Source organism: Sinocyclocheilus rhinocerous, unplaced genomic scaffold (genome assembly GCF_001515625.1).
Source record: "Sinocyclocheilus rhinocerous isolate Xijiao unplaced genomic scaffold, SAMN03320098_v1.1 scaffold561, whole genome shotgun sequence".
In the NCBI taxonomy this organism is placed as follows: Eukaryota; Metazoa; Chordata; class Actinopteri; order Cypriniformes; family Cyprinidae; genus Sinocyclocheilus; species Sinocyclocheilus rhinocerous.
The window spans coordinates 185,427-204,574 of record NW_015641041.1 but is presented as its reverse complement, the minus strand read 5'-3'; the positions used below and the strand labels follow the sequence as shown (position 1 = coordinate 204,574).

General features: G+C 34.3%; 3 protein-coding genes across 5 annotated transcripts in view; 2 read left to right on the top strand and 1 right to left on the bottom strand.

Annotated features, from left to right (window-relative positions):
• The window catches only part of LOC107754321 (methionine aminopeptidase 2-like), a 12,299-nt gene extending 11,371 nt beyond the window's left edge, over positions 1-928 (bottom strand). For both annotated transcript variants that reach the window (XM_016570717.1, XM_016570719.1), the window contains exon 1: positions 729-928. In XM_016570717.1, the coding sequence (XP_016426203.1) occupies positions 729-888 (160 nt within the window). In that variant the 5' untranslated portion in view covers positions 889-928. The remainder of the gene's footprint in view (positions 1-728) is intronic.
• A 1,317-nt stretch (positions 929-2,245) lies between these two features.
• On the top strand, positions 2,246-8,618 carry LOC107754320 (uncharacterized aarF domain-containing protein kinase 2). The gene is made up of 8 exons (XM_016570716.1): positions 2,246-3,513; positions 4,753-4,899; positions 5,460-5,588; positions 5,681-5,776; positions 6,413-6,658; positions 6,926-7,054; positions 7,913-7,966; positions 8,482-8,618. Exons 1-8 carry the CDS (start codon positions 2,659-2,661, stop codon positions 8,611-8,613), a joined length of 1,788 nt encoding a protein of 595 aa, XP_016426202.1. The 5' UTR covers positions 2,246-2,658; the 3' UTR covers positions 8,614-8,618.
• A 2,682-nt stretch (positions 8,619-11,300) lies between these two features.
• LOC107754319 (Bardet-Biedl syndrome 4 protein-like) overlaps positions 11,301-19,148 on the top strand; it is a 16,597-nt gene continuing 8,749 nt past the window's right edge. The window contains exons 1-8 of one of the 2 annotated variants that reach the window (XM_016570715.1): positions 11,301-11,372; positions 12,131-12,182; positions 13,028-13,107; positions 13,183-13,246; positions 14,044-14,155; positions 15,208-15,280; positions 16,631-16,684; positions 16,885-17,012. In XM_016570715.1, coding sequence (XP_016426201.1) covers positions 11,349-11,372; positions 12,131-12,182; positions 13,028-13,107; positions 13,183-13,246; positions 14,044-14,155; positions 15,208-15,280; positions 16,631-16,684; positions 16,885-17,012 — 587 coding nt within the window. In that variant the 5' untranslated portion in view covers positions 11,301-11,348. Of the gene's footprint in view, positions 11,373-12,130; positions 12,183-13,027; positions 13,108-13,182; positions 13,247-14,043; positions 14,156-14,980; positions 15,109-15,207; positions 15,281-16,630; positions 16,685-16,884; positions 17,013-19,148 lie in introns of those variants that run through there. The other variant, XM_016570714.1, reaches the window with a different exon arrangement.

The following is a 19,148-nucleotide window of genomic DNA, read 5'->3' as shown; positions in this document are numbered from 1 at the left end:
TAGTCAAACCTGTTCATTAGAAGGGGGTGTCCCAATACTTTTGGCAATATAGTGTGCAAGCCAGCCTAGCTATTCAAAATCTTTGTCTGCAATTTAATAATATTGACCTATTACTTTTGACCATTAGGTATCAGTAACATAATTGATTTGCTTAATAAAAGCCTCATTTGAGATCATTTTGACAGATATGTTTATTGTGTATTATTATGTTTTCAACGTGTTTATTGCTAAGTTTAGTGTGGCGAAATAGAAGCGCAGCCGTAATTCGCGTGCAGTGTATCTGGTTGCCATGACAACCTCACGCGCTTCCTGCTGCTGCTCGATGTAATCAGAGTGTGAATTTGTAGATTTTCTATAGCAAAACTAAAATGTGTTTAAAAGTGCGACTGACCAAGTCGTCCGGCTCGGTTTGCCCCCCTCGAACTCGAAGACATCTCTAATTTGACAGTTTACCATCTGATCTCACTCAGTGACTCTAGGCTACGGAGGACGGGACGAAACCATGCAGTGAATGGGGGGAGAAAATTCAGCCGGAAATGCAGAAATAAGCCGTAATTTTGTTTTATTTGTAACTCTTTGGTAGATACATTTATAATTTCTATTACATTACTACTACTACTACTACTGTTACTACTAATAAAACAGATCTCTGGGGGCCTCAAAAGTGCGTGGGCCCTTAGAATCGTCCTAACTTTCCCCCCTTAGCGGCGCCCCTGCGTCTTTATTACCTACGGCTCCCGCTTTTCCCTTCTTCTTCTTCTTCTTCTTTTTCTTCCCGGTCTCGTCAACGGGATCCGTGTCTTCTTTGGGAAGGTGAGAGCCTCCGTTCGGTAAAATCTGCTTTTGTGCAGCTGCGGACTGCAGCTCCTGCGTCTGCTCGTCTGCCATGTTGTGACCGCGCGAGGGATTGTGGGTGAAGCGTGCGTCATGTGCGGCGGGATCCTTGTGCGTTCAGCTGGATGGACCTTTTTACTCGAAAAAAGGTCCAACCTACTGAACCCATCCTGATCCCGCACGGGGTATGCATAAAATAAGAAGAAGAAGAAGAAAAAAGAAAACATAGTTTTCTTTGGATTGTTTGACTACTCGAAAGAGAATATAGGAAAATATAACTTCATTAATTTATGTTTCGTGCTAGCTACATTTCACATACATAAACAAAAATATGTCTCTAAACCGCTCTTTTCTTTATTCAAAGTTGATCTAGACAAGTATATGGAAACTAACCGAAGTTCTGTTAATCCTAAAACAGTGAAAACTACATCTCTATATTCATCCTATGTGAAAAAAAAGTTTTTTCACTATAGTTAAATCATGGTAACCACAAATTCACCATGGTTTTGCTACACTTACCATAGTTTAACCATGGTATTTGTAGTAAAACTGTGGTTATACAAAAAAAACCAAACAAAAAAAACACCTTGGACACTTTTACTATAATAAAAGCAGTTAATTTTTATTTGTATTTGTGTATTCTTTCTTTCTTTGCTTTTCTTTTCTTTGTTTTGTTTTTATAACTTTACAGCTTAATGGTTTGATGTTTTGTACTGTTTAATAAAAATAAATAAATAAATCAGAAAAAAAGATTCGCGGTACACGCTCCGATATATAATAAACATATTATGACGTATTTATTTATTGTGACATATTTATGGTCTGATATTTTAACAATAATGATAAACATATTTGCTTGTGCATTTATCTGTGCATTTATTTAATAGTTTTCAATATTAAGACCAAGAGATAAAGTCTTTTAAGATAATTTATTGAACTTTAAAATGTCAAATTTATAGTACGAGAGGAGTAATACATAATTAATACTAATATAAACAACAACAATAAAAATAAATACAATTAATACACGTAATAATACATTAAAATAAGTAAAAAAAATACAAATTGCAAAGCAACAAATAAAATTACACTTTTTATATGTTAAAAATATTCAAACATTTACTCATTCTGTTTTCGTTATTTCTTTAATTAGTATTTTCTTATTTTAATTGTCATTATTTTTAATCATATTGATATTGCGTACGGAGTACATACACCTCAGTGACTACTTAAATTTCATTCATGTCTTGTGTTTATTATTGCTGAGCTGATGATTTATTGCTTTTTAAATATATCACATAATTGATTAATCGCTAAATCAATACATCGATTATTCGATAAGCGTCTACCTTTTCCCGTTTCTTCTGAGCCGCGGAACTAATGTTGAGATTCACACGGAGTGAATAATCAGCCGGACCCGAGGAGAGGAGCAACATTTCATAACAAACGTTTGAATGAATTAAACTAAATTCGTGTAAAAATGTGGAGATGCGACGCTAAACAGCACGACTGTGGACATCTGGCCGCGAAAGAGTGCAAGTTTATGATTAAGTTACGCGTTGTATTTTGAATCGTTCTCTGCATGATATTATAATTGCATTGCAGTGCATGCATGCATAGTTAATGCTAAGACATGAACAACTTGCATGTAGATTTTAAAGCAAATCACTACATAATTTCCCATTAATAAGTGAATGTTTATTCTACATACTGTATGCATGATCATAATATGTTTTCATATGTCTGATTTCAATTGCAAGTGCACTACACTTGTCCTAAAGAAACTGGTAAATGTCTAAATAATTAATAACTGATAAAAAAAATATGTCTGCTTTCTGCACAAGACACCTGCTCCAGAACTTCAGGTACTTGGTGCACCGGGTATCGATTCGAATCCCGCCCCGTAGAGTGTTTCTCGTTAAAGGTACTCATGTTTTTTCTCAAGCCCCTAAAGTGGGACTGTTGTGTTGGACTGCATGTGGCATCACTTACGCCGCTGGACAGGAAGCTGTCCTTCAGCGGAGGACCACAGAGAGGAAGTCAGTCGCCCGAGTGCAGATCTACAGGTTAGTATTCGTCTTGCGTTTGGGAATCCGTGCCTTGGTGCTGCTTCTCAAATTCAGCCCACTTCTGATTCTGTATCCCCTGATGTTACTATCACAACGTTGGGCGTCCCATTGGTTGGACGCCCTGCTTTGGGCCACGGAAACATCTGGACCTACTTTTAACAAACTGGGCCAATGGGCCAGCACCAGACGGGACATCTTCTCACGGGACTTCTGCGAGCGCTTCTCAAGGCTTCATGTGCAGGTGAAGCCCCATCCCTGGTCCCACACCAAGCTCTGTCTGAGGCGGGCGTTTGGGGAAGGATGGAGGCAGATGTTTGTGTTTGACGGTAAGGAGCCTGTGGGCTCGGGATGCGTGGCGCAGGTGTACCGCGCCAAAGCCAAGGTGAAGAGCGTCGAAGATCTGGCGTTCCTGAAGCTGGTGGAGGAACTGGAGAGGAACAGTCTCCTGGAGGCCTGGGAGATCCCTGGTCTGGGAGGAGCTTTGAGTGACTTTTGGGAGACGTATAAAGATGAGGAAGAGACGGCGGACACCAAGACGAGGGACTTCGGAGAGAGACCTGGCCCAGGCGAACACCTGGAGGAAGAGCCTCTGATTCCTGTGGCAATTAAGGTAAAGATCCTGCTCATGGTCTTCTTACTTTTTAAACCCGCCCCTTCCAACCATTTGGATCAGTTTGCATATTTTTGTATTTTTCATGATCCAATCAACTCCCAGAGAAGTCCTGCCAACAATTAGTTTTGAAAAAAAACTAAACATTTTTTGTTTTTTAAATGCATTACTTTCTTTAATAAAATTAAAATAATAAAAGTATGCATTTTATTTTGGTATTTACCACTAGGGTTGCAAAGGGGTGGAACATTTCCAGAAACTTTCCAAAAATCCCTGGAATATTCCAAAAAAAAAAAATCCTGGAAATTTTCCACAATTTCTGGAATATTTCAGAAATTTACTGGACATTTTCCACCTTTTTGCAACCCTATTTACCACTAAAGTACTCCTTGACATCATTAATTTTAATTTAAAATAAGCACATTTGGTTTAATCTTAACACTTTTTACTTGATATATTTGAGGTTTTTCTTATTGTATACTCTGTCACAGAAATATGTCCGATTATCAAGGTAAAACAGGTTTTTAAAATGACATTTCTTGCTTTTCGAGATGTTTAGTATTCTTCAGAGATTGCTTTGGCTATTCTTGAAGTTAAAGACTGCCAAGCTTTTATTTATTTATTTGTTCCCCTTATGATATACCCTATTTTGTCACAGAAATACGTCAGACTATCAAGGTAAAATGACCCAGAAGGAAGATTTCACCTCTTCCATTTTCTCAAAAAAGACATTCATTTTATGCATTTCTTTTGGTGTTTTTTATTATTAAATGACTGATTTTAACCATTATTTTTCAGGTAAAATAATCAAATTCTATTTAATTTAATCTTGACAATTTTTAACAAATTTTTCTTGTTGTTTTTTCTTTATTTAAAAGGTACAATTGGAATTTAAATGACATGTTTTTCAAGATGTTTATTACTGTTCTTCTTAGTTTTTGGGCTGTTCTTACCCTGGATTGAAAAATCCTGATCAAACCAGCTTAAACTAGTCAAATAACGTAAGATGCAATTTTAGGACTAACACTCAAATCGTTTCAGGCCACAGATTACCTGAACAGAGGATTAAGGTTAAGATGGTCACTCTTGTTTAGCTAGTTAACTGGTTTGGGGTGTTATACTAGCAAACAAACTTAACCACCAAGGTGCTGGACTAAAATGATGTTTGTTGGTTGTCTCTGTTATTATTAGGTGTTTTAATATAATCATTATTCTCTAGCATATTTTTCCTTCAACCAGGTTCTTCATCCAGGAGTCAGGCAGCAGGTGCAGATCGATCTGATCTTAATGAAAGCTGGGAGTTTATTCCTCAGCTGTTTGCCCGGCATCAAGTGGCTCAGCCTGCCTGAGATTGTAGATGAGTTTGAGAAGCTCATGACCAAACAGGTACTGATGCTTTTATGAAGAACCTTCCATGCAGGATAAATTTAGTTAACTAAAACCGTAAAAAAAAAGGTCTTTCTTACTTGAAATGAAATAAATGTTAACTGAAATAATAATAATAAAAAACTAAAATAACAAAAAATTTAAATATATATATATATATATATAAACAATAGCAACTGATAATGGAATACATACATATATGTGACCCTGGACCACAAAACCAGTCATAAGGATCAATTTTTTGAAATTTTTATACATCGTTGTCCAAATGAAGTTCTTAGCAATGCATATTACTAATCAAAAATTAAGTTTTGATATATTTACGGTAGGAAATTAACTAAATATCTTCATGGAACATGATCTTTACTTAATGTCCTAATGGTTTTTGGCATAAAAGAAAAATCGATAATTTTGGCTATTGCTACAAATATACCTCAGCGACTTAAGACTACTTTTGTGCTCCAGGGTCACATATAGGCTATATATATATAAACTAGAAGAGTGTAACACTGCTTCATGGCAACGAGGTATTTTTGTGCTTTAATATCTCTTTGATGCAGATCGATCTTCGGTTTGAAGCGCAGAACATCGAAAAGTTCCAAAAGAACTTTAAAGATCTGCAATATGTGAAGTTTCCGACGCCCCTCAGACCGTTTGTCACAAGGACTGTGTTGGTTGAAACATATGAGGTAAAAATGGCTGTGCTCTTGATCATTTTAATATTGTATAACCTGTTTTATTCCACTGAGAAGAACTAATGCTTCGATGTATGCTCCTGTAGGAAAGTGAACCCATCTCAAAATACCTGAGTTCAGACGTTCCAGAAGAAATCAAGCAGAGAATTGCACGGATGGGTGTCGATCTTCTTTTGAAAATGGTTAGTTACAGGAATAGTTTGCCTAGGAATGAAAATTTGCTGAACATGTACTCAACCTCAGGCCATCCAAGATGTAGATGAGTTTGTTTCTTCATCAGATTTGGAGAAATGTAGCATTGCATCACCTGCTCACCAATGGATGTGAATGGGTGCCATCAGAATGAGAGTCCAAACAGCTGATAAAAACATCACAATAATCCACAAGTAATCCACACCACTCCAGTCCATCAGTTAACTGTTTTAACTTCTTGCTTCTGGCCAAAATATGAGTCCATAATACATAATAACGTATCCTCCAGTGAAAAAGTCATCTCCTGTTGTCCTGACACATCAAAATCTACTGACATATTTGTTTTGAACTGTTTTTTTGCTTGTAAACGGTGCTTGATCTGTGCAGATTTCTCTCCTGATTCAAATCAGACGACTTTTTCACTGGAGAAAGCAATATTATGGATAGAGGACTCGTATGTTAGCTGGAAGTAACGATTTGAAGTTAAAAACGTCTTAATGATGGATTTGTTTCTTGTAATTACATTTTCAGCAAATTTTTCATTTTGGGTGAACTATTCCTTTAAACAACGGTCAGATTAATTGTATGTGTTTCATTGAGATCTAACCTGTGGTCATCTCTGGCAGGTGTTTGTGGATAATTTCGTCCACGGTGACCTGCATCCCGGGAACATCCTGGTGAAGGGTGGGCAAGGAGAGGCACCCCAGGACAGGGCGACTCTGACAGACCTGTGCGACACTGTGGTGGTCAGCATGAGACCAACTCCTCCGCCTCTACAGCTGGTGCTGCTGGATGCAGGGATCGTGGCGCAGCTCAGCGAGGCGGATCAACGCAACTTCAGAGCCGTGTTCACTGCTGTCGTTCTTAAGCAGGTAAAAGACATTATGGGGATTGTGGTTCTTTTGTTGACAGTTCTGAATATGAATATGTTGTGAATAGAAATGTTCAAGATTTGTTTGTTGAAATCAGCATCAGTGTTATTTTAGAATTATTCACCCTCAGGCCATCCAAGATGTAGATGAGTTTGTTTCTTCATCAGATTTGGAGAAATGTAGCATTGCATCACTTGCTAAGCAATGGATCCTCTGTAGTGAATGGGTGCCGTGAGAATGAGTCCAAACATGTGCTTGTGTTGCCAGGGTGAGCGAGTTGCAGAGCTAATCCTTCATCACGCCCGTGCCAATGAGTGCCAGGATGTGACACGTTTCAAGAAGGAAATGGCTGAACTAGTGGATCATGCGCTCAGTGACACGCTTTCCCTGGGAAAGGTACGGAGTTACACACACCTTCATCACTTCCGTAATTAGTTATAAATTAAAGTGGTCATATGATGCTTTTTTAAAGATCATTATTTTGTGTATTTGGTGTAACAGAATATGTTGACATGCTTTAATGTTCAAAAAACACATTATTTTTCAAATACACTTTGATAAAGAATATCTCTTTGGTTTTGAGACTTTAGTCTTTGCAACTTCAGGGATCTTATCTATGCACAATCAGCTTGTAACACTCCAAAGAGAAAGGAAAACTTGAAATTGCATCATATGACCCCTTTAATATACTACCAGTCAAGTTTGAACTAATTGAGATTTTTGTTTTTGAAAGAATTTTGAAATGTTTTTGAAAGAAGTCTCTTCTGCTGCTAAGGCTGCATTTATTTGATTAAGAATACAATAAAAATGGTTATATTGTGAAATATTATTACAATTTCAAATAACTGGTTTCTATGTGAACATTTGTTAAACTGTCATTTATTTCTGTGATCAAAGCTGTATTTTCAGCATCATTACTCCAGTCTTCAGAGTCGCATGATCTTCAGAAATCATTCTAATATGCTGATTTACTGCTCAAGAAACATTTTTTTGTTATCGATGTTTAAAGCAGTTGCTTCATATTTTTGTAGAAAACCGTGTTAAATTGATCAAAAGTGGCAGTAAAGACATTTGTAATGTTACAAAAGATTTCTATTTCAAGTAAATGCTGTTCATTTAACTTTCTATTCAAGGAGATCCTGAAAAAAATGCGTCATGGTTTCCATAAAAATATTAGGCAGCAAAAACGGTTTTCAACATTGATAATGTTGTTTTACATGACTTGTGTTTCACACAGTGTCTGTTGTTTTCTAGATTCAGGTGTCCCAGCTGCTGTCTCAAGTCTTTGGTTTACTGATCCACCACAAGGTGAGAGCAGCTGATCTTAGCACATGTTAGTAGATCATAAACTGTGTAAAATAACACTTAGCTGCTTAACGTAACACCTACCTTTCAATTATCCAATAAGCAGCCTTTCAATTTGTAAACAGGAAGTAGCAATAAAAAGCTAAGCATTTCCATTTTAATGTGAATATTTGACTTGTTTTGTTCCACCGTAGGTCATTTTTAAAGGTTATAATTGAGTCAAGGTTGGAACATAATTGAATGTGTACACACAAGAAATATGGGAGATAAAATATAGTAAATGTTATTTAAATAATGCACAGACAGGAACTGCATGCAAAATAAATACTAACATACAAAACATACAAAGCAGAGATAATGTTTGTTAAAAATCTTACATGCACAATTAGTTAATGTGACAAAAATAATGAAAATGCATGATAATGTTGTTGTGATGTAGTGATTACACGTTGTGTTTTGGATACTATTGTGTGTTTTATGACGTTTAAGTGATGTGTGTTTTGCACTTCCTGTGGCAGGTGAAGTTGGAGAGTAATTTTGCATCTATAGTGTTTGCCATCATGGTCCTGGAGGGTTTGGGCAGATCATTAGACCCCAACCTGGACATCCTGGAGATCGCCAAACCCCTCCTGCTGAAAAACCTGCTCTGATACTCTCTTCACACTGTCAACTCATTCTAATATGCTGATTTACTGCTCAAGAAAAAAATTTTTGTTATCGATGTTTAAAGCAGTTGCTTCATATTTTTGTAGAAAACCGTGTTAAATTGATCAAAAGTGGCAGTAAAGACATTTGTAATGTTACAAAAGATTTCTATTTCAAGTAAATGCTGTTCATTTAACTTTCTATTCAAGGAGATCCTGAAAAAAATGCGTCATGGTTTCCATAAAAATATTAGGCAGCAAAAACGGTTTTCAACATTGATAATGTTGTTTTACATGACTTGTGTTTCACACAGTGTCTGTTGTTTTCTAGATTCAGGTGTCCCAGCTGCTGTCTCAAGTCTTTGGTTTACTGATCCACCACAAGGTGAGAGCAGCTGATCTTAGCACATGTTAGTAGATCATAAACTGTGTAAAATAACACTTAGCTGCTTAACGTAACACCTACCTTTCAATTATCCAATAAGCAGCCTTTCAATTTGTAAACAGGAAGTAGCAATAAAAAGCTAAGCATTTCCATTTTAATGTGAATATTTGACTTGTTTTGTTCCACCGTAGGTCATTTTTAAAGGTTATAATTGAGTCAAGGTTGGAACATAATTGAATGTGTACACACAAGAAATATGGGAGATAAAATATAGTAAATGTTATTTAAATAATGCACAGACAGGAACTGCATGCAAAATAAATACTAACATACAAAACATACAAAGCAGAGATAATGTTTGTTAAAAATCTTACATGCACAATTAGTTAATGTGACAAAAATAATGAAAATGCATGATAATGTTGTTGTGATGTAGTGATTACACGTTGTGTTTTGGATACTATTGTGTGTTTTATGACGTTTAAGTGATGTGTGTTTTGCACTTCCTGTGGCAGGTGAAGTTGGAGAGTAATTTTGCATCTATAGTGTTTGCCATCATGGTCCTGGAGGGTTTGGGCAGATCATTAGACCCCAACCTGGACATCCTGGAGATCGCCAAACCCCTCCTGCTGAAAAACCTGCTCTGATACTCTCTTCAATGACACTGTCAACCAGACACTGTATTTACCTCACTGTTCCAGACGCTAATAACAGCCTGCGTGTCGATCAGGGACTCTAACCTAACCTAAACCACATATCTGGGATCAGTTTACACGTACATGTTTAAAGGTGTTCCTCTTATTAATTATATGCTGTGATATTGAGATTGGATTCTACACATGGGGCCAGATTCAGTTTTGTTGTGTCTATTATGCACACGATATGTCTCCTACAGTCCTGGTTTATAAATGAAAGGTCAAATTCGTACAACAAGGAACATTTCATACATTATTGTATGCACTGCTGTTTAAAAGTTTGGGATCAGTAAGATTTTTAATGTGTTTTAAAGAAGTCTCTTCTGTTCATCAAGGCTGCGTTTATTTGACCAAACATTTCCGATCAGATAAATGCAACCTTGATGAACAGAAGAGACTTCTTTAAAAAACATTATAAATCTTACTGACAGCAGTATATATGTCCACTTTTTAGGCTGCTTTCACTTTGAGTGTGTTTATCCATTGTACCAAGTGCATTAGACCCAAAACTGCTTTTAAAATCCCTGAAATGTGACGTATATTGTCATTACAGAGTTGAGGTTACTTCCCATGAAAATGCATAAAGGAACCAGACAGGATTTTATCCAAGCATGTTTCTTTTTGTTTGTGTGTGTGTTTAATTGTTTAATTAAGTATATAAAAATGATGGCCAGTAAATGTGTTTGTAACAATCCATGTCTATTTGTAAAGCTTTTAGTTGACAATCATAGGCTATAGGATGAGTTTATCGAGTTTAATTATGTTATGTTCGAAAGATCTGCTGTAGCTCACATCTTAACCAAGATGGCCTTCTCAGCATCCATGTGTCATGACTGTGTTTTGTTGTTTAACCTCTTCAGATGATTTGCTGTGAACTGGATGAAAATAATTCCTTTGTGTATTTTGCACACCTTTGTCTGAATTAAACCAATGCTCTATAGTTTGACTTTGAGAGAGACTTTATCTATCAATTTGTCTTATAAAGTTGTGCATGTCAGATAATTCTAGTAAAGCAATCGACCAGAATTCTCATTGTCTAATATGTAATGGGTGTACATACATAATGGTATTTTATAATGGTGTTTTTTAGTTAAAACATTTAAGCCTTAACCACTGGTAATTATTTGTATGCTGGAGAGTCTATCATTCATCTTTGTTTTGGTCTGAGATGTCACAATTTCTAAGTGTTGATATGAACTGCATCCTATTAAATTTATCATCTGTTTTACTTCATTCAAATGAATATGACTTTTCTAAAAATAAAAATATTTATTATTAATTTGTTTTTGTTATTAGAAAAAAATGATATTCATCAAACTAAATGGAGTAGCTCAAAACCCAATTTTGCTCATTTTTAAACAGTTTATTTAGAATCTGTAAAGTAAAAAAAAAAAAAATCGAAAAGTTGCCCATTCATTTTTCTTTATCTTTTAAGTTTTATAATTTTTTATTTAAATTGTGTTTCAATTTGTACCTACAAAATGTGTAAATGTGAGTAAATGTGTCAAGAACTTGCTGTTGAATTCTGTAATTTTGAAAGTTCAATAAAAAAAATAAAAAATAAAAAAAACGTGTGGATGGTGGAGTCACGTGGTCACGGACGTCGCGGTGTTGCCATAGTGACAGAAGCGTCCGCCGGAAGTGAGGAGAAAAGGAGCGCGATGGCGGACGACGCGATGAAAACGGTGAGAAATTATGGTTATTTTCATTAAAACACAAAAACTCTTGATATTTAATACCTTTAATGTGAACAAAGATCTTCTTTATGGTGGTTTATGATAGTCTATAACCGCTGTTCTTCGTTCTTGTGCTATTTAGTTGCTCGTCATATTAAATACGTCTGCAAAGAGAAAACAATCTGACAGATTGACGTTTTAAATAACAAAGGTATATTTTATTCATATTTCGTTTAATCTTGAACAGCAAAGCCTGTCAAAGAAGATTGAAAATGAGCTTTACATAAAGAATATTAAGTTTATTTTAGGACCATTAAGATTTCTTGCATTCTGACATATTTTTAAGCACATATTATACCCCAAATTGTCAATACTTTAATAAAAGTAAAGTGATGTTAATGTAAATTATTTATAAATCATGGTGGTATTTGTTAAATGTGTTCATTCTGATTTTAATTTAAAAAAATGTCAGAAAATTAGTTTATTATAATTTCTCATTACATAATATTAAATATCCATAATATGAGTCAGCGTTAATTAATCAAGTGCACAACAGTAAGGTCATTTCTGCTCCTAAATAAATAAATAATAATAATAATTAAAAAATAGACAGAAAGAGAGTTCATGTAAAAGGATGAATTAAAGAGACAAAAGTATGTGAATATGTAAATATAAATATAAAAATGGTGTGCTGAAAAATATTAATTCCAGCACACAGAATTTGATTGACTCTGTTAATGTATTACATTTTTACATTTTTTGTATAGGATGTGCAGCTGCCTGTGGCCACAGACCTCAAGAAACCTCGTCCAAAGAAAGGTCAGCATCTCAGAGTCCGGAGTCTGTATATATTAATAATATAAATAACTTAAAAATTCAGTTTTGAATGATAAAATACTGCGAAACCAAACTAGCATTCACGCCGCTCACGCCGCTGTATCTGTTCATCCTGTGGGTGGCGCTGTTTGCCTTTATTTTCCCCTTCGGCCCCATTTTTCAGTGAAGAGGATTATGGCTCAGAGGGAAAAGTCTGTCTAGGAATAGAACGGATTGAGATCAGATTTTGCCAGGGGGCTTGTAAGCAAGAGGAGAAAGATGCAGATGCTTCATGTTGCAGAGCACAGGCTCCTTTTGTTCTGAGGCCCACTAGATTCGGGACGAGGAGTCTTCTGCGGCCCCCCCATTGCGAGAAGAGATTGCTGCAGCTCACAGCAAGCCCGTCTATATCCCCTCTATATCCAAAATAGAAGCTGCTTTCTGCAGATTTTCAATGCCGCCTTTGATATTTGCATTTTCATGATTAGACCAGTTAATGTCCTACACAAGATGAAACAGCCGGAATCTCGTTAATCTCTGGTCTAAAAAGTTTTGAACAGTTAAGTCACACTTTAAAATGTTTGAATGTCCTTGCATTACATATGACATATCAAAGCAAGTGTCTTTTATTGTAAAGAATGGTGCACAATCAACTTTACAAGCAAAACATTTCACAGACAGAAGTTTGTTTGGTTTGAAATGCTAAAACCAGCTGATTCAATCACATTGAACAAAGTGAATATTATAACACCCTGCAGCATCTGCAATGACACTCTATTTATTTTAAATGTCTAGATTCTTTTGTGCATTGTTACATACATATATAGATGTTTTTCTTCTATCTGCAGCTCCTGATCTTCCGATCTTGGAGAGGAGAAACTGGCTTATACATCTGCATTATATCCGCAAAGATTATGAGACCTGCAAGGTAAAACCAGAAGTTCCTACCTGCGGTATAATACTCTTAATAATGTTAATTGATATGCGTTTCTTCTGATTTCAGGCCATTATTAAAGAACAGCTGCATGAAACTCAAGGCATGTGTGAATATGCTGTGTATGTGCAAGGTTAGTGTAAACTACACAATAAACCGACTCTAACAGTGTAAATGTATTAAATTACTCTAATGTGGTCAGACTGAGTCAGTCTCAGATGTGCAAAATGAGATAATAGCATGCTACATCTACATAGTTTATGAATATCAATATGCATGAATTACCCGAAATTACATACTACAATTGCCAAAATGCACCAGATACAAAAAATATTGTAAAATGTGTGATAATTGGACACCACTCGCTGAATTAAACATGCATCGTAATGTCATGTGACATTGTAGCATGCTAATGTTTGAAATCACTGTTTTACATCGTTAACTGCAACTAAAAACATTAAAAAAAAACAGTTTTATTGCTTGAAATAGAATTAATGAAATAAAATTAAATATTTAAATATTTTCCGCGAGCTGCCAAGGTAACATTTCTCATTTTCATTTAGTTTAAATTGAAGTACTAAAATAACTCAAACTAAATAAACTAAAAGTAATAAATAAAAATGAACAAAAACTATAGACATATAAAACAGCAAAAAAAAAAAAAGCTGAATAAAATGATAAAAATGCAAAAAAACTTTAATATTAACGTGAAAACCAATTAAAATCTAATTCAAAATATTAACAAAAACTATAATAGTATATCAGTAATACTCAAATAACACTGTTTTACATTCACATACTAGTTTTAAACAGTGGTATGCGGTACACAGTATACTGTGCAGTAATCAGTACACTAGTGATCCGTTCCAAACATAGTCGATGTGTCCCAGTTTATCCCGGTGAAAACCTGCTGTGGATTTGTGTGTGCAGCTCTGATCATGCGGTTAGAAGGGAAGATCCAGCAGTCTCTGGAGTTGTTTCAGAGTTGTGCCATCCTCAACCCCAAAAGCTCAGACAACCTCAAGCAAGTGGCACGATCCCTGTAAGCACCAGGCCAAACACACACCACCATTGTTGAAACTGAACAGAAAATTGCTGAAGATAAGTGTTATTTTATGAACTGTGTTTACTCTATGTTTAGTTTCCTGTTAGGGAAACACAAAGCTGCCATTGAGGTTTATAGTGAAGCAGCACGTCTCAATCAGAAAGACTGGGTAAGTACACATCCTCTGTCCTGAGTGCTGTCTGATCAATGTGTCTTTAAAGGGTTAGTTCACCCAAATATGAAAATACTCTCATTATTTACTCAGTACTCACTCTATTGTTGTTCCAGACCCTTACGTGGAAATTACATACAATGACAGTATATATATATATATATATATATTACATATTTATTTAAATGGTTAAGTTAGGATCAGTGTTTATATTTATTTATTTAAAAGATTAAGTCAGTATTTATTTATTTATTTAAATAGTAGGGGTTAGGGCTCATAGTTTATAATTTTGTATATTTTATTTTTTTATTTATAAAAATTTGTTAAGTTGGCAGTTAGGGTGTATATTATTTTTTTTTGTCTATTTTATGTATTTATTTAGTTACTTATTATTAGTTATTGTACTCTATTATTTATTATATTTATTTTATTTATTTAAATTTTAATTTAGAGACTAAAATCTAATTCAAAATATTAACAAAAACTATAATAGTATATCAGTAATACTCAAATAACACTGTTTTACATTCACATACTAGTTTTAAACAGTGGTATGCGGTACACAGTATACTGTGCAGTAATCAGTACACTAGTGATCCGTTCCAAACATAGTCGATGTGTCCCAGTTTATCCCGGTGAAAACCTGCTGTGGATTTGTGTGTGCAGCTCTGATCATGCGGTTAGAAGGGAAGATCCAGCAGTCTCTGGAGTTGTTTCAGAGTTGTGCCATCCTCAACCCCAAAAGCTCAGACAACCTCAAGCAAGTGGCACGATCCCTGTAAGCACCAGGCCAAACACACACCACCATTGTTGAAACTGAACAGAAAATTGCTGAAGATAAGTGTTATTTTATGAACTGTGTTTACTCTATGTTTAGTTTCCTGTTAGGGAAACACAAAGCTGCCATTGAGGTTTATAATGAAGCAGCACGTCTCAATCAGAAAGACTGGGTAAGTACACATCCTCTGTCCTGAGTGCTGTCTGATCAATGTGTCTTTAAAGGGTTAGTTCACCCAAATATGAAAATACTCTCATTATTTACTCAGTACTCACTCTATTGTTGTTCCAGACCCTTACGTGGAAATTACATACAATGACAGTATATATATATATATATATATATTACATATTTATTTAAATGGTTAAGTTAGGATCAGTGTTTATATTTATTTATTTAAAAGATTAAGTCAGTATTTATTTATTTATTTAAATAGTAGGGGTTAGGGCTCATAGTTTATAATTTTGTATATTTTATTTTTTTATTTATAAAAATTTGTTAAGTTGGCAGTTAGGGTGTATATTATTTTTTTTTGTCTATTTTATGTATTTATTTAGTTACTTATTATTAGTTATTGTACTCTATTATTTATTATATTTATTTTATTTATTTAAATTTTAATTTAGAGACAATTATTTTCCATTTTGGGGTTGAGGATGGCACAACTCTGGAACAACTCCAGAGACTGCTGGATCTTCCCTTCTAACCGCATGATCAGAGCTGCACACACAAATCCACAGCAGGTTTTCACTGGGATAAACTGGGACACATCGACTATGTTTGGAACGGATCACTAGTGTACTGATTACTGCACAGTATACTGTGTACAGCATACTACTGTTTAATACTAGTATGTGAAACTAGTAGTGATATTTGAGTATCATTGATATACTATTATATTTTTTGTTTATATTTTGAATTATATTTTAATTTTATAATTTTTGTTTTCACTTTAATATTAAAGATTACGGGTTTTTTTCATCAGGTTTTTTTCATTTATTCAGCTTTTTTATTATTATTATTATTTTTTCTATACTTTTATTAATTTTTTAATTTTTTTGTTTTTTATTGTATTGATTCATTGGTTTATTTATTTAGTATTTCATTATTATAATTTATTTATAGTTAAGTGCGGGGATAGGGCTAATACTTTATATTTTTGTTTATTTTGTTTTTATTTATTTTAAATTATTAAGTTAGGAGTTAGGGTTTATATTTTTGTGTATTTTATTTAATTAGTTAGTTGTTTTTATGTACTATTGTTTAAATTTGAGTTTAGAGTCATCTTAACAGCCCCAGTTTCCATTCACTTTTATTATACGGAAAATAGTATATTCTTTAGATTATAGCTTTTTTGTTCCACAGTTCTGGTGTGACATGGATTTATTATTATTATTATTGTTTATTTGTGTGTGTGTGTGTGTGAGAACTTTTTCTTTAATCAACTGTAATTTTGTTTGACAATAAACAAATGAGATGCTTATGAAATATTACATAAATGTGTGATTATTTTTATCTGCAGGAAATCAGCCATAATCTGGGTGTTTGCTACATCTACACCAAAGACTTCAAGAGTGTAAGTGCAGCTAGTGGTCAGTCAGGATTTAATCAGTATTTGCCATATTACTGCAGTACATTTTTAACGTTCTTCCTTGTCTTTTATTGGCTGTATGAAAGATTCCAGATTTGGCAGTGGACAGTCATCATTTATTTGAGAATCTAATTCACATGTCCTCAGCTGATGTTGTGTTAAACACGTTTTCTCTCTGTCTTCAGGCCGAAGAGCAATTAAACTTGGCATTACAGCTGCATAAACACGATCTGACCTACATGATGCTGGGAAAAATCCACTTACTGCAGGGCGACACAGAGAAAGCCATCGACGTCTACAAGAGCGCTGTGGAGTACGTCTCAATACACATCCTCACTTTTAAGCACACATATTTTATACTGTTTGCCAAACCATCCTAGTTCTTAGACTAGTTTATTCACCGAGAGCATCCAGTGACAGTAAAGTTGGGTGAACCCGCACATATTTGCTCAAAAGTGTGTTTTATGTTTAATATGCATGCATACTTTATGCTTTCTTGCTACCAAGCGTCCTCGTAAAATCTCTTACTTGTGAGTCATGTGAGTGATCGGATCTGAAGATGCTGGGACCTCCAGACATGTTTTATCGTATGTTTTGTCACCAGTCACATTTGACTTGAAGAGTCAAACACTTTCTCTTGAAGTGTCTGAAGTGTTTTTTTGGGGGGGTGACTTACCCAGAATGCATTTCAACCAAGGGAGCGTCTCTTTTTATTTTCAGTCATGTTTCGCACAACGTGAGTAAAGATGTACGAGACAGAGTTTTGTTGCCAGAGAGAAACTTCAGAGGCCTGGAGATGCGCTCAGTGTGTCGCTCTGCCACAGCGCAGATAAGACGCTCAAGGGAGCAAAGCATGCTGGGATCAGTGAGGCGCTCATAGCTGTAATTAATCACATTTACTGTCTCACTGTGACCGCTCGAACCTCTCTCTTTTCTTTTTCTCTCTCTTTACCTTGTCTTTTTTTCTTTTCTCTTTGTCTTTCAAGTGCTCTCAAGAAAAAAAAAAACCCTGAGGACTTGCTGAAGTGGTCTGTTTTTTCTCCTTAAAGGGACAGTTCACCCAAAAACTGTCATTGTTTACTCACACTCATGTTGTTTCAAACCTGTATGACTTTCTTTCTTCAGTGGGAAACAAAAGTAGGCTGAATCTTCATGCTGCTCTTTTACATACAACGAATAGTGCTGTCAACAGCTGTCAGGCTCCAAAGAAGATGCAAAAGCACAAATAAATATATCATAACAATAGTCAAGATAACTTGTGCAGCAAAATCAGAGCGTTGAGTAATAGACCAAAATTGGGTAGTTGATGACAAATTATTTGAATTAACTATATTATAATAAATATTATAAATATAACATTTATCTATATAAAATTAAGGTTAATTTTATTTATTTTTATAGGTTATTTTTAAAGTTAATTTATAAATAAATTATATTTATTTATTGATTTATAAATTAACTTATAATTTAGAAGTTATTGATAAATATACTTTATTCATAAATTAACTTTAGAAGTTGTGTATTGTGTGATCACAAATATAAATTACATTTAGAAATTCAGTACAATAAATACAATGTATATTTGACATATATTTATTATACTAATTACAATAATACTAATTATTTTTAATTTAATATTGAATGTGTATTATTATTAGTTATTTTTATAAATAATAATAGTACAAATGTATTATTTGATTTATTCATATGAATACATATTTATAAAAAATTTAAATTGTGTAAACTATTATTTTTCACTGCGTAAATAATTACAGTTGAAATATATTTTTGACAATGTATATTATAATTATAATAATAGCTATTATTTAAATATGTATTTTCATGTGTGTAGACTGTAAATAGTTTACAGTTTCAATATGTTTTGACAAAATATATTTGACTAATAATAATAATTATTATTATTATTATATGCTAATGAGATTTTTTTTTTTTTACATTACAGTAATGAGAATTTGGTAAAGAAAAATGCTAATGTCAGAATGCAGAAGCTCTTAAAAATAACCTTTATTGTCTTATAGCAAAATAATATTACTTATTTCATTCTTATTTCATTTGATTAGGTACGTCGATGATTGCAAATGACACTCGTCCTTATGTTTTATGATGCTTTATTTTCTGGAGCGTGACGTATGAAAACATACCACATATTCTCCTTTAGAGAAGAAAGTCTTTGTAGTTTAGAATGACCTGAGTGGGTGAATAAATAATGATAATGAGTTTTTTGGGTCAGCTACTCCAGTAAAATCACCTTTTTTTAAGTTCAACACTTGAAAGTGCAAAAGGAATCAGTAATCTGCTTTTCTCAGCGTGAATCCAACGATTTGATGACTCTTGATTACTGTTGTTGACTTTCCTCTCTTCCCGGAGAGCAGAAATGGAGATGACTCTGAAAAACTCTCCTCCCCTTGTCCACACACACACACACACG